This window comes from Colias eurytheme, chromosome 8 (assembly GCF_061535395.1).
Source record: "Colias eurytheme isolate Ceu_HAF_F1 chromosome 8, ilColEury1 Martin Lab GWU primary, whole genome shotgun sequence".
NCBI lineage: Eukaryota > Metazoa > Arthropoda > Insecta > Lepidoptera > Pieridae > Colias > Colias eurytheme.
Genome location: NC_142987.1, coordinates 4,304,371 through 4,320,511, shown reverse-complemented (window position 1 = coordinate 4,320,511; position 16,141 = coordinate 4,304,371). Strand labels below are relative to the sequence as shown.

The 16,141-nt window shown below is 34.2% G+C and overlaps 2 protein-coding genes across 5 annotated transcripts in view; both read left to right on the top strand.

Moving 5' to 3' along the window:
* The window catches only part of LOC149906429 (ubiquitin C-terminal hydrolase 7-like), a 37,452-nt gene extending 28,655 nt beyond the window's left edge, over positions 1 to 8,797 (top strand). For 3 of the 4 annotated variants that reach the window (XM_090104559.1, XM_090104557.1, XM_090104556.1), the window contains exons 19-23: positions 62 to 183; positions 565 to 700; positions 1,805 to 1,963; positions 4,414 to 4,507; positions 5,323 to 8,797. In XM_090104559.1, coding sequence (XP_089960685.1) covers positions 62 to 183; positions 565 to 700; positions 1,805 to 1,963; positions 4,414 to 4,507; positions 5,323 to 5,438 — 627 coding nt within the window. In that variant the 3' untranslated portion in view covers positions 5,439 to 8,797. The remainder of the gene's footprint in view (positions 1 to 61; positions 184 to 564; positions 701 to 1,804; positions 1,964 to 4,413; positions 4,508 to 5,322) is intronic. The other variant, XM_090104558.1, reaches the window with a different exon arrangement.
* A 4,778-nt stretch (positions 8,798 to 13,575) lies between these two features.
* On the top strand, positions 13,576 to 15,999 carry LOC149906428 (actinia tenebrosa protease inhibitors-like). The gene is made up of 6 exons (XM_090104201.1): positions 13,576 to 13,921; positions 14,335 to 14,502; positions 14,833 to 14,929; positions 15,015 to 15,124; positions 15,395 to 15,485; positions 15,870 to 15,999. Exons 1-6 carry the CDS (start codon positions 13,771 to 13,773, stop codon positions 15,997 to 15,999), a joined length of 747 nt encoding a protein of 248 aa, XP_089960327.1. The 5' UTR covers positions 13,576 to 13,770.
* Positions 16,000 to 16,141: the final 142 nt, after the last annotated feature.

The window sequence follows — 16,141 nt, the reverse complement described above, 5'->3', positions numbered from 1 at the left end:
ATCATGGTCTCGTAATATTTATGCAGTGCAGTATTTATATTTTTTATTTTCTTTTATCAAGGTTGGTCCAAATTACAAAGAAGATAAGGAATTAATTTTATATCCAAACAAAGGTGGAAAAGTATCAGATATATTAGAAGAGGCAGCTAAAGTCGTAGAAATGTCACCTGAAGGATCTGGCAGGTAAGAAGATAATTAGTATAGCATGTTTATTATGTATAGAATAGAAAATTATCTGTTTTACTTTTAAATGAATTTCTCCTCGAGTTTATAGGTTTTTCAATTTATTGTGATTTGATTCAGCTCACTTTCCACATCTTTTAGAAGTGGACTGTTATAAAACTTCCAAAACTATGGGTAGTTTCATACTAACTAACATAAATATTCTTTACCTTTTCAAGACAATATATATGTTAGTTCAATTTCTATATGCACAAAAAATAATTGTTTTATAAAAGTTAATAATTTCCATATAAATTGATCTCATTTCATATCAAGCCAAGTGCCTATATCTTCTGAAAAGCAGATAAAAAATAAGTGGTTAAAACATTATGCACCATACAGATTACGGATCGTGGAGGTGTCGTGTCACAAGGTGCTGCCGGGGCCGGACCCCGAGCTGACGCTGGACCAGGTCACCATCTCGCCGCCCAGACTCTACCGGATAGAGGAGATACCCAGGGACGAGCTCAATTTGCAGGCATGTACTTTTGTGTGGATTATTATTATTTTTGAAGACTCCAATGATACACAAATTAGGCTTCAGAAATATTGGGATTTTAATTCTTAAAATTAACTGAATTTGTAAAGCATGTGTTCATACTATGCACACTTACAAATTACAATAGCATACGGTACGCGAATTTGCTCATCTAATCATCTCATAATAACTTTCGGTACATATCTGTTACAAACCTGGAGCCTTACCACCGACATTGATTCGATATTAATTTTCTTTTCGATTTTGATTGAATTGCGATCTTTAATTTTTACATTGCAACTAATTCGAGTTTTATATCGAGATCGAATGATAATGTCGCAAAAAGTAGATCGTATTTTTCGATGTAGATTTATTTTTAAACCACAGCACGATCGTGCGCTGTCTTTGTTTTCACATGTACCAATTTATTGAGATCTTGAGCCGGTTTTTTTTTACCTAGTAAAAATAAGTCGGAATTATTTATTTGTTCTAGTTTATTGTATCGTTTTTTTCGGTTGGTTGCCTGGATGTGATCACTCATAAGTGATAAGCCACCTTCTGTGCTGTATTTTCTTTTAGAATTAATTTTGATTATATTGTTTTTATGTTGTCAGCACAATAAAGTGTAAAAAAAAATTGGTTGTCTGTAAAGTCGGTTTACTGACGATAGTTGAAAGTGACAACGTCCGATTGTGCTTATATGTCGCTCGTTCCGCGCTCTCGCTTGCACTTCAAGCCTTACATGGAACGCCTCAGAGCGAGGTAACGCCGCATGAGTCATGTTTTTTCGTGCGTGCAGCCGGCTATATCGAATTATAAGACGTCACGTCAATAATAATAAGTGAAATAACTACACTTATATATAGGTCGGGTCATGTAAAAAGAACGCTGACGGTTAAGCTGCGCATTGGCGATTTATTGGTCTATTTGGTGTTATGAGGTGGTATAAGAATAACAAATATGTAGTTGCGAAGCCACGACTCGAGAGCCTACTTCAACAATAAAATAAGCAGCAAATAACTTTCGTGCTAAACTCGATACATGCCAGAACACACCCCATCATTTCATCCAGCGTTCTTTTTACATGATTCGCGTTATACGCAGGAGGACGAGATGCTTGTCCCGTGCGCGCACTTCCACAAGCAGGTGTACGCGACGTTCGGCATTCCGTTCTACGCGCGAGTCAAACACCACGAGCCCTTCCAGGCGGTTAAGGACCGGCTGCAGAAGAAACTCGACATACCTGATAAGGAGTGGGAGAAGGTAATATATTGTGCTTTTATTGTATAGTATGTTCCTAGGGCAGGCGGAAATTCGTACGATGACCTAACAGGGGTAACCAACCTTTGTGTAACCTGAGAACATTATTAAAGGGTGAAAGTGAAAGTGAAAATCTTTATTTCAGTAACCTACATTACATAACACTTTGACTTTAACTTGATTATATCTAACTTACTTTGCAGTAAACTGTAGGTATGACACAATTTACAACAAAAAAAAATGTTAGACCACTTCTGCTCTTAGGTTCTAACTTCTAAGTGTTTTATAATGAAAATAATAATAAATATTTTAGTAACATCTTATGAAATTCGTGAATTATTTTTTTTTTTTTTTTTTTTATACTTAAGCGGGCAAGCGAGCAGGCGGGTCACCTGATGGAAAGTGATGCCCGCCGCCCATAAGCATTCGCGTTGTCAGGGGCACCGCGAATGTGTTGCCGGCCTTTAAGAAATTTGTATGCCCTTTTTTTGAAGGTTTCTTTGTCAAAGACGCTTGGAAACACCTCAGATGGTAATTCGTTCCACAACGATGTTGTTCTAGGCAAAAAATTACGGGAGAATCGCACTGTGGTAGAGCGCCATGCATCCAGATGGTGAGGATGATACTTTAGCTTGTGACGCGATGTGCGGTTGTGGAAATCGGCGGCTGGAATCAAGTCGAAGAGTTCCTTAGAACATTCCCCATTATAAATTTACCCAGACAATATGTCAAAACAAGTTTGTTACCTCTGAACGACCGCGTCGCTCACCTCACCTTGTACCATGAAAAGCGGTACGCTGCGTAAACGATAAAGTAGTGTATGAAGAGCGATAGGTATCGTTTTATTTTGATGATAAAATAATACTTCGTGTCATTGTACGAATTTCCGCCTGCCCTAGGAATATACTTTAGTATTGTTATGATAACTGTGCGTTATTAGCGCGAGCGTATATTCTAATTCAAAATAAATTATAGTTGCATCTAAATCAGTTTTTGTGTGAACTCGGACAATAGACAGTCCTTTGCAGTTTATGTTATATGTATGGTCTAGCTACTAAAATAGCCCTTTCACTGTGCTAGCATGCACTTTTTGATATAAGGAAGAGTAACTCATGCAAGTACACTGCACTAGCGCTATTTTCTGTGTGCTTTATCAAAATATAAAGGAATATTAACAGAACAACAAACACTTTAAAATTCGCTAGTCCTTATGCCTTCCCTAACCTACCTCCTTTACTAAATGTTTGTGTAAAACCAAGTCAAGTCTAGCCGACAACGTCGTCATATTTGCGAACGTCAACATTTCTAATATGTACAATTATAATTCCGCACTGTTAAAAATATAAGCGAATCATTAATAATAACATATCTTAAATATGAATAATAATCCAGGAGAAAACTTCCAACCCTACATTTTTAGATAAACCATGTTTGATTTTTGAATTCTGAATAAAGTACTTTTAGTGTTTAATGCGTTTATTTGCTAATTATATGTATTTAAAAATTACAATTTAATTTCAATATACCCGGCGCGGCCTAAGATGATCCCTATGACAGTTCGTCTTAGTGATTGCTCGTATGATGGATCGTGTCGATACTTTACTATTTTATAGGCTAAGGCGTGGTTTGCATTCAGCCACGTCGGTAAACATGTTTTTACAAATATTATAAAATGAATTTTTAACGTCTATTATGTAAACGAAACGGTAAGTAAAACGAAAGTTTTCCAAAACATAAAAATGCACCTTATCATTTTCTCGTAATCTTTAACCCGTTTAACACAGTGTATATTATTTTATCATGAAAATGGAATCCCCCATTTAATTTTTCTAAAAAACTTATATTATCATAGGTAAGTAAATTAACGCGAACGGTAATTAATTAATTAATTATGCTGCGATCTTCTGTTCCATTCAATAGAGAATAAACTATAGCTTAAGCATGGAAAAAATGTGAACTCGTTTCCATTATCGAAATTTGTTTATCGATACTTTCCGCACTAGTCGATAAATGCCAACGATGTAAGTTTTGAAGGACGTAAACGTAAAGTCAGATTGATATAATTTCTCGTAAATGTTAAGAATTGTTATAATTCCAACGGAATATCATTGTAATGGCATAAAGCTACGTAAAAATTAATAAATGCCATTTTTAGACGCCTCCAATACGTTTCTAATTTAATGGTGACGCCATTACAAGTTTGTCTCTTGAGAATAACTGTCAGTGTCATAGGGATCATCTTAGGCCGCGCCGGGTATAGTTTCAGGCTTAGGTTTATAAAACCCCTAAAGGGATTGCTTCTGTGTGTTATGATAATGCAGTGTTTAACTTTTCCTATTTGTGTTTCGACCATAGCCACAGTCAACAGTTTACAGTTTTGTTTACAAAAAGATTCACTTTTCTGTAAACTGTTGTGTGCATATTTTTAACATTTCATAATATTTTTTTTTCAGTACAATTTCGCTATAGTGACGAATGGCAGACCTAATTACATAAGTGAAGGAGCGGTAGTCAACATTTTCGACTACAGGCCAAGTAGTAATGCAAGTGAGTATGATATATTAACTTCGTGTGTATTTTGACCACTTTTTATTTTTGCCCATGTTTTTATTGAATTCTCATATTAATTTTTCTACTTATTTTATTAGTTAGTTTGATTATTTTAATTAATTATTTCATTTATTGTTATTTATGATTGCAAACAATTTTTTTTATAATTTAAACCACCTTTACAATACTGAAAGGAACGAAGAAATATCTATAAGATATTCTTCATTGCTGTTAATGTAAAAAAACCCAATGTTGAAAGCTCAATACGTTGATTCGATTGAAATGTTTACGACAAAATAAGTGGCTCAAAGCTGCGTTTCCGCAAGGCAACATCTGGCTCGTAACATGTGACGTTCAAAATGTACGACGACGCACAACAACGCGCGACGTTGCTAGGTACGCGATGTTGCCAGTTCGTGCGTGACGTTGCTAGCTTGCACTCGTCATTGTCTGCTTGCGCGCGACGTTGCCTGTTCGTGCGCTGCGTTATCTGCTTTCGCGCGACGTTGCCAATTGGCGTGCAACACGTGATGTAACGCGCGAGATGTTGTTTGTAATTTGTATAGAGAGCATCGTAGTGGAGATCGCACACAGGCAATGTTGTTCAGCAAACTACTTTTGTTCAACTTTACTAATTGTAAGCTTTACCATGAACGTTTGTAGTGGCGTAAGGTGGTTTTCAGACCTCATGCCTCTACAAACGTTTCGGAAACACGGCTTTACTCAAATAGTCAATGCAAAACAGTGGTCACGTACACACTTGAATATCACCGCGAGTCCCGCCAAGATACAAGTCAAAAACGTAATATCAGACCTCTCGCTTCCAGACGCGACCGGGCGGCCGTGGCTCGGCCTCGAGCACATCAACAAGACGCCCAAACGTTCGCGCGTCAATTACTTGGAGAAGGCGATCAAGATATACAACTGAGTATGGGAAAACTATATGGACGGACCGTACGCTAGTATAATCATCGATGTTTCACCACGCTTAGGGATTTGTGATATAAAATGTTGAGTTTCGGTATGTGGTTAACGTGTTTGTTCGATTTGGTTCCACTGAAAGGCAAAAGTTAGTTTGTTGTTACTGAAAGACATTAAAACTTTATAATATTCAGTATAATTTAGTGTGTTATCGCCGATTCATACTTTATTAAATTAAACATATGTACTTTTTACCTTTTATTTATTCAATACTGCAATAAACTGTAAAAGTGTTCAAATAAATATATTTCTGAGTGATAAATAACACAAGAAGCTAATTATGGTCATTATTGTAGTATATTTTGTTTATTAAGTTACCTTTATCGATTATATGATTAAAAAGTTGTTCAAATTTGCTTCTGTTACGAAAATAAAAGCCAAGGTTTCAACTTAGATGTTTATTTTTAATCTATAATTGTAGAAGATATGGCATAATTAATTAAAATAAATATAAAATATTACTTACCTGACTTTCAGTGGTGCCTAATGGAAAAACGCATGCGCACGACGTGTCTTTAAGCAGATATATGTAATTTATTGATCTTGTTCAAAGTTGTAATCCCAGATAACAATTTATTCACACTGTATGCACATTAAAACGCGTCGTGTGTATGTACCCTTATCACGGTTAAAACTAATTACGATCTATATGTAGTATATCGAAACATTTTCCTACCCTCCTGTATTTTTACCATTGCTTACTATGTCAAGTAAAATATTTTGAAGTACTTTTAACCAATAACGAAAGCGTGCGTGAATACGCGAAGGCTTCTATTGGTCGGAGGTGAGTGTCAGATGATTTGATTGGTCAATTCATACAAGATGTTATTTTTTGTTGTTTCAATTATTAATACGCAATACTTGACTAAGTTCATAAAAGTTGTATTTGATGATATTTATCTCTATGAATTATAATACACTTTCTGTATATTTGATTAGTCCAAAACATTGCTCCTCACTCATATTGTTGACAGCAATAAAATAAATTAAATATATAAAACAAGATGTGGAAATCGTAATACAAATTAAATAATTAGGTATGTTAAAAGTAATTTTTAGACTGATTTTATATTTGCTCCTCAGAGATTTGGAATCAACTTAGTTTTACTGCTTCAATCGAGTTGGCAGTTTACATTAAATTGGTTTAGAATGTAAAAATTAATGAAATCATTAATTATTCATATCTTATGATTGTTATAGATCTATATTGTGTAGATCGCAACATACTCATCGTAATATTTGTTTCGATGCTATGACGTCACAACACATGGTATAATTATTATTGTATTTGCGTAACATGGCATCAAACGTTGATTAAATTTGAACGATCGTGTGATCTTTTATATTTACTTGTAATATAATTATTTGTTTCTAACATCTGTTATAGTGGGAATACAGTTTTATTTATTTATTATGGTTTTATTTATTAATAAATTCCCCTTAAGGTGAAACGTGTTTTGGTGATTTTACTATCGTACGGATATAGATTAGCCTTAAATAATAACCGCTAACACCAATGTATTGACTCTGCTGTTTGTAGTTACTCGTACGGCGATGTAGTCCTGCTAGCAAATGTTTATTTGTTTTCAACCATTTTATGTTTTTCGAAGATGTCGTGGGGTATTGTGAACGAATAGCAATATTAATAGAAATAGATATATCGGTTGCCGCTGAAGGAACAAGTGTTGAAATGTAGTGTAATTTTAACTGGGCAGTATAGATGGTGTGTATAACTTATTTGTTTCAAAAGTAGTTTGAAAGAAAGTAACTCGAACTCAAGTATATTATTTCATATTAAAATATAAGTTTTAGTTGATCTGTTTTTAAGTAAGTTGCTGGACATATAAATGACGATCACAAAGCCGGGTCATAAGTGTTTTTCAACATTTATTCCTTCAGTCGGTGACCTATCGCAACGTTTTAGTCAATAGTTCGCCTTAGCATTTCCAGTGTATATCATAATGTGGCCTCTCGATACTTAGATGATAAACTAAATTGCTGTTTCTTTTTAAAAGGTTTTTCAGATCGGTCTGACGAACCTGCAAGGCTGTGTCACCGCAAGCTTTTATACCATTTTGGCAATTCGGCAATGTTCTACATTTTACTGCTTTTTGTTTCAAAGCTTCACTAATGAGATTTACCCTTTCATAGAGGTTTTTATCGTAAATCTTGGTTGCATCGAATAACCGCTTATTGTAATCCAAATGCGTGCGGTTTTCATTTGATGTCTCTTAAAATAAGGCTTGTTAATTATGTGTATAGATTAACAATCACAAATAATTTAAATGTTTTTAACAAATAGTTTAGTTCCGGATGTCCCGGTATTAAAAATTATAACTTATTACTAACTAGATACTTCAAAATATCTCGGTACATAATCGTATACATAAATGATCTAGTATTGTAAATAGCGCGAAGTATTATAGTTTCTCAATGTTTAAATTTTAATTTGTTTGTTGAATGTTTAATGAATCTAACGGTCGGTACGGTGTGGATGTATTGTATTGTCGAATTGCCGCGTCGTGTGTACATTTTGTCGATATGATAGCAGTGCCTATATAATGTAAATTGCGTCGAATGCCTTGTATTTTACAATTGCACTGAGGAGCCTAATCTGGCAACAACCGCGCTATAGAAAAGAGAACTGAGTTATATTGGTACACTAAAATGTAATAAAAATGATAGTATGTATTTTTTATATTGAACATCTACGAGTTTACAACGTCCAGAATAGACTCCTCAGCATTTGCACAGATAATAATAGATGTAATAGCACCGTATTGTTAATCTGGCTGAAAGCCTAGACATCCTGACAGCATGTATATTTTATTCGACCTACCGGAGAAATGTTACGTTATTATGGTTATGACGAAATTATGTATATATATGATGTAATAAATTAAGAAAAAAAAATACAATAAGTTTTCGTAAAGATGCCTTAGACGTTTTAAGACACTTAGTAATTTCGATATGATACTACTTAATTTATACCCTTTTTTAGGTTTTTCATTTAACTAATTAATTTATAGATATTGAAAATCTCTAATAAAATAGCGAGATGATTTTTTCGTATGAATGTGTGTCACGCTAATTCATTAACAAGGTTTTGAGGTATTGATAGATGCATAGATATAGATTACTTGCCGAAATTAATGTCGTGGAAGGTGGGAATATAGAATATCAGGTTTGAAGTAACACCTTGTGGTCGGCGTTCGTACACGGCTTGTACAAACTATTGGAGCCTATTCCAATGTTTGTTGTTGGATTTTCAACGTTTCTCTGAATATAATCCTATATTTGTTTAAACTGGTTTGTTTTCACGGTATGCTTGCACCCTGACACCTTAAAATAAGTATGCTGAAAGTGACATTTTGGCAATTGCACTTTATAAAAGCCAATACGGTGGATTTTTGAAATACTAACTTCTACTTAAGAATTCCATAACTATATTGCTGAGTATCTTTCTCAGGCTGGAGTAGAGAAAAGATCTTATTTTGGTATGGCACGTTTAGGTGTGTTTTATATTATATCTACATAAATTATTACAATGCATATCGATAATTCAATTGCATATTTTCTTATTAGTTATACAGGGTGTCCCACTATTGGTATCGTAAGCGCGAAGGGACTTGTACTTTTGCATACACTGATCATGTAAAAAATACTTAAACAACAAAATTACGTCAAAAATTTTTTGCTAATTTTTTCCTGAAATTCATGTTTTCTTCTCTAGCTTCGCGCAGCCGGCATATGCCGTTTCTCTAATGTGAGCATTTTGTCTATGAAAACATAATCTTAATCGATAGCTCACGTGCTGGTGGCAAAGTTGGGCGGGTTGCTTGTTATGGATGTACACATAGAGTTTTAAGAATTCATCTATTTGAAAAAAAAATGGGTCTGGAATTTTATAAGTATTTTTTACGTACTCAGCGTATGCAAAACTATAACCTCCTTGGGGCTTAGTATACCAACAGTGGGACACCCTGTATAGTGGAAATGTCTAGATTTACATTTACTGTTTCAAAAATCCTTGTTTTCAAGTTACAGTTATATGGAAGTTTTTCTAATTCCCTTTGTTAGACGAAACATTCGAGAAGTCATCAGAATAATATTCTAATAACTACCTAGGTTTATTCTTTATTCTTCACAGTCGTAGCAAAAAGCATAAATAAATAATTTGGAAAATCCAAAAGTGCACGCCTCATAATTTTTTTTTAATAAATATTTATTAATTATTATTTTTGTTTATTTAATAACAATTAAACCACATCGAATCAGACCCTGAAAAATGAAAGGGTTCTATTCCTGAGCATACTCAAGCGTAAGAGAAAAAAAAAGACTCGATTAGTAAAGTATTTCGGTCGCTATCGTGTTAACAAGAAAAAGGATCCGCACATACAGACACACGGACGTCCAAGACAGAACTTTTTTAAACTGTTTTTTAACTAGTTTAAATAACAAAAATGACATCAAAAATATCATGAACGTTAAAAATAGTGTTTTTTCTTAATATGTGTGTGTATGTATTATCTTACAAGTGCAATGTATGATACATAAAGACATTTTAAGTTTGAAAAATCAGATGTTTTGCGCGAAGTGACAGTAGTACCCACCTCAACGCTTCGCTTATGAGGCGTGCAATATTGCTCAGGGCAAGAATTTAGCAAGTCTAATCAAAATCTAAGTCTGCTCAAACCCCTTATGTGAGTCTAACTGCAGTTTATAATTACAAAAATAATATTCCTTGTATGGCAAAGGAATCGGAACGCTTACAATCCTAAAAACAAGGTTATTTAGCAATAATGCAAAAGAAAGAATAGCCTGAGAATCTCCTGCTCGTCGTGTCTTCGTGTCGTCGCCTCATCGGGATACAAGTTTATAAAATATTGAAATACCTAACTTCTCCTGTGTTAAGTATCTAATACCTATTAGAATATTGCTATTCATTTTTCACTGCTAAACATCAAACCAATATACCTGTATATCAGGAAAGTTAATTTTTAATTTATTATTGGTATGAGTGTACTGTGCACGATCCATTTTATACATATCCATTTTAGAAAACTGTCATAGAGCCTCATCCTTCAAAATCAACTAAGCTAAAAAAATTGTATTCCACGGGAGCGAAGCCACGGGCGGCAAGCTAGATGTGCAAGACGTTCCTACTAATATTATAAAAACGAAAGTTTGTGAGGATGGATGGATGGTATGTAAGTTTGTTTAATGCTATCTTCAAAAAACTACTGGGCGGATTTGGATGAAACTTTTTAGCTCATAATAACCTTGGGCAATAACTTATATACATTCTATAGCTTCCCCTTGTAACAACAGATTAAATGCCTAACGTTCACTCTAATCACTACATAGTATAAAACAAAGTCGCTTTCCCTGTCCCTATGTCCCTATGTCCCTATGTCCCTTTGTACGCTTAAATCTTTGAAACTACGCAATGGATTTTGATGCGGTTTTTTTTAATAGATAGAGTGATTCAAGAGGAAGGTTTATATGTATAATAAGATCCATTAAGTAGTGGAGAAGTACTGTTATTTTTGAGGTTTCTAATGTGATGTCGTAAAAAATTACATTTATTCCGCTTACATTGCAAACGCGAGTTTTATCAAAATAATGTACTAAGTATTATACACATTGAAAAGGTCTACAGAAAAGTCCGCGATGGTATATGTCTATCTCTTATGGATAACCCACAATACCTTTTTTTGTCATTTACTTTTTACGACAAATAATGGCTAATTTTCGAAGCGATTTTAACCAATACAGCATTAATCCTTAACCAATTAAATACCATGGATACATTGTTCATTTAATATAGATCTATATGGCCCTTTACACCGTATGATTTAAGTGAATATTTTCGAAGATATTACAGATTTAAAAATTGCGGGACGTAGCGTTTGCGGCCGCCCGGCTATGTAGGTATTTTATACCCGTGCGATGCCGGAGCGGGCCGCTATATTTTTATACCTATACAACGTTCACAATTTTTCTGTAGTGTATTTAGTATCAGCATTTCACCCGTGCGAAGCCGGGGCGGGTCGCTAGTATACTTTATACTTTACACTGCACACACTCGCGTAGGTTAGATAGCTACTTTACCACACAACTTTTCACCAATTCTTCATTTGCAAAAAGATCATCAATATCGGTTCACTCCATAAAAAGTTATAAGGTGACAAGGCAAAAAAATAACAGGTGCATTGAGGACCACCTTAGTTTATAGTCGGTTAAAAAGTATGTCTTGAATTATTTCCATGGGGCTCAGAGCCGTGGAAATGGAACAGAAAGGTTATTTATTGCACATAGTATAAAATATAATATTTGTGCATCCGATGACTTTATTTATTTACTTATTATTATGACAAAGTGCCTAAATTTAGTATCAAGAGTAATTAAAATAGCATTCACGCATACGAGTGTTATGCTATCGTAAATTGTAATCGCTTGATGTAGACCTGCGTCGCGGTCTCAAATCATCTAACTATGAACTTGAAAGAAAGAAAATAAAATTTATTTAAGGCCACATCCCCTATAGTATAAGTAATATTATCTGTGTATAATCTTAAATTATTAAAAACTAGCGACCCGCCCCGGCTTCGCACGGGTGCAATGCTGATACTAAAAACACTACAGAAAAACTGTGAACGTAGTATATGTATAAAAACATAGCGGCCCGCTCCGGCTTCGCACGGGTATAAAATAGATAGCCGGGCCGCGGCCGGACGGTACCGCCGCAAACACTACGTCCCGCAATTTTTAAATCTGTAATATCTTCGAAAATATTCACTTAAATCATACGGTGTAAAAGGCCATATAGATCTATATTATGAACAATGAACAATGAACATTGTATTCAAGGTATTTAATTGGTTAAGGATTAATGCTGTATTGGTTAAAATCGCATCGAAAATTAGCCATTATTTGTCGTAAAAAGTAAATGACAAAAAAAAGTTATTGTGGGTTATCCATAAGAGATAGACATATACCATCGCGGACTTTTCTGTAGACCTTTTCAATGTGTATAATACTTAGTACATTATTTTGATAAAACTCGTAGGGTTCAGCCTGCGTTTGCTATGTAGGTAAGCGGAAAAAATGTAATTTTTTACGACCTCACATTAGAAACCTCAAAAATAACAGTACTTCTCCACTATTTAATGGATGTTATTATACATATAAACCTTCCTCTTCAATCACTCTATCTATTAAAAAAAACCGCATCAAAATCCGTTGCGTAGTTTCAAAGATTTAAGCGTACAAAGGGACATAGGGACATAGGGACAGGGAAAGCGACTTTGCTTTATACTATGTAGTGAAGTTTTATTTTCGTTCATTTTTAATTAAGCTCAAATTCTTTTAACTTTAATATAGCGTAAGATCTATACCTTCTATACCTTTGTAAAGAAAAACGTATAACAATATTCAATTAAAATGTTTCAAAGGAAAATTCTTATCCGTATACTCTGAAAATCGATGGGGAAGGTAATTTTCCAGAAGCCGCAGGGAAGATTAAGTAATTATTAAACGTCGCCGGTCTATCCCGTAAGCCAGTCTTCAGACCCTATAAAAATATAACAAGCTAGCACTAATTAATACTACGGCTCTGCACTTTTATTATACACTTCAAAAGCCTTTGTTCGAGGCTAAAAAACTACTTTTGTTCTCATACTCTCGAAATACTTTATGATACTATTGAGGATGGATTATTACTGCAGCTATTTACTCGATTGTGTTCTAGTTCGTATACCATTGAGTATTCCGCTATAGGTATATAAGAACATGATCGTGTGATATTAATAATATCTTTCACACAGTATACTTTTTTCCTTTTAAAATATGCAAAATCCTCATTTGTGTTTAACACTAATGAAAGTATTTGCGATGAATTCCAAAGAAGGTGAGAAATATTTTTGAATAAACTTCCGCTAACAAATTTTAAAAATAAGGACGTTAAAAGTTTAAAATAACGATGTAAAAAACTACTGATGTTTATACCTATACGATATAAATATCAATACAATTAAGAAAGTCTATAGGCAAATTGGAAATACGAACTTGAACCAGTAACCCAAACTAGTAATAACGATCAGCTCTCTTTTATCACATTGTCACAGCTGAAGAGAATGTGGCTGTGCCCAGAGCACGTTGAATGGTGCGTCGTTAGCTATAATCGGATTGGGCCATCGGAGCGACTATCCCGTATTCGGGCCATCCGGGCATTCGGCATTCACTCCCACCCCCGCAATGCGAGTTCAGGAATTTGAATGCAAATTGAAAATGCCATTAGATCAGCAAACATCTGCTTTCCGATAGAACGATGTAATTGTGTGCTTGTCAATCGCAAATCACTATTAAATACTGCTGTTGTTTGTACAACTGTTATGCATCGATGCAGTGTTTTGATAGCGTCTGATTGTAAGCATTTGTGAAGTTTATAGAGGAGTTATTTTATATTATAGTTAAATAATGTGTAAAGAAATTATTACTGAAATCTATATTTGAAATAAATTATTCTAATTACTAATGTATAGAGCCACCGTACACGCTCTAGGTCATATTTTCTTGATCGAAGTGCCTACATTATATAAGTATACCTAAATCCTATATCTTAACAAATTTTCATGCAATATGAATTTAGTATATTTTGCTGAATGTGAATAATTTTCATCTAAGTGTTGAGCGATACTTTTACGACATCATAAACATTTTATAGTTCGCCTTAGTCACACTTGTATTTTGCGAGTAATTTCGCAATACCGAGATGGGAAGTCGAGCTTATGTTGTAAACTTGGTGAAATTGATTATATCGGTCGGTTTTAGTTGCGAAGGTGGCTGCGAGAGCACATTGACGACAGCTGTCACTAGGGAGAGTACGTCTCCAAAGCCTACGACGATTTATAGGAGGATCAATGTAGATAGCAATGCACAACTCAGCACTAAGTCTCCGGTATTGTTGTTCGAGATAGTGGATGCTAGACGTAGGAATCCTAAAAAACGTAAGCTTTATTTAAAAATTAACAAATCTTAAAATGAACACAATTGTAATAAATATGATCCAAGTAACTACTTGAAGATACCTACTATAGTTATTATTTCTGAATCGAAGTTACTAATAAATAAGTGTTGACGTAGGTAGGTACACATATTTATTTTTTTGTAAAAATAAAGAAAAAAGCTTCAGAGCAAATTTTGCCAATCAAGTCAACCCAGAAGATAACAACTGACGCTGGGTCTTGTGATTAGCGTATCTATTTGTTACATACAGAGTATTAAATAATTTTAATATAACAATCTAACTTCTTATCAATAATAAATTACCAATAAAGACCGCGGTCACAAGACCGTCGATTATGAAATATGGAGCTGGGATCATTGGTGCTCCCTTCAGCCGCGTGTTGGAAATTGTGACAAACGGATACAAAGGTAACGAATTCAAATAAAAACGTAATTTTCTATGGATTCTAATGAATGGATAATATTTTATGAATAGCTTTATCACATTTCTCAGGTATTACTATGATTGGAAATTGGAAGAATGTCTTATATTTACGTATAGTGGTTGTGATGGGAATAGGAACAATTTTGCAACACAGTTGGAATGCCAACGCCTCTGTTTAGGTAAATACATCTATACTTATATTATAAAGCTGAAGAGAGTGTTTGTTTGTTAATCTCAGGAACTACTGGTCCCATTTGAAAAATTCTTTCGGTGTTAGATAGCTCTGCATTTATCGAGGAAGGCTAAAGGCTATATAACATCACGCTAAGACAAACAGGAGCAGAGCCATGCGGGTAAAACCGCGAGGCAAAGCTAGTAAGATACCTACATTATGTTAGTCTAAAGATAGTTCTTTATTGGAGGAAGTTTTTAAAGTATTTTCTTTATAGGTGTAGATTCTATGAACATGCCTGATATTAACCGACCTTCTGTTTGTTATTTGCAACCGGATACTGGGAGATGCCTTGCGTATCAGACTCAGTAAGTTTATACTAAAATAAACTTATCTCAAATTATTTCGAGTTAAACTTATAAATGCAGTGGGCATAAAGGCTTAGTTGGAAAGACTTCGTTTCTAACGTGCCTATCTATTGATAGTATGAATAGATAGGCACGTTAGAAATTAATTTTTATGAAATTCATACTATCCCTGAATATAATTGGCAGATCCTTGTTAACATTTATGCTTTTTAAGAAACTTTTTATTCTTGTTAGCTAATTTATTATTTTGAAGTCGTAAACGTTGTTGCAATTTGCAAATAAAAAAATGGTAACGTAATATTGCGTAGTCCTAGACTTATACATGTAGGACCAGGCAATATTCGATAAAAAAGTCCTAGAGAAAAACATTAACATATTTTTCAGATATTTCTTCGATATAAATGCGAAATCGTGTAGCAAGTTTGTGTATGGAGGCTGTGGAGGGAATGGCAATCGTTTCTCGACTATGTTCCAGTGTATGAAGACTTGCAAAGGAGAGAACGTTAACGCATAATAAAAATTAAAAACGCACTTTAGTCATTGTTTTATATTGTATTCTGAAAAAGTATTAAATTTAATTCGTTTGTATGTTTTATGGGAAATAAAGAGTATTTTAAATATTTGTTGTTTTATTGTGTTAATTTCTATATTTATCA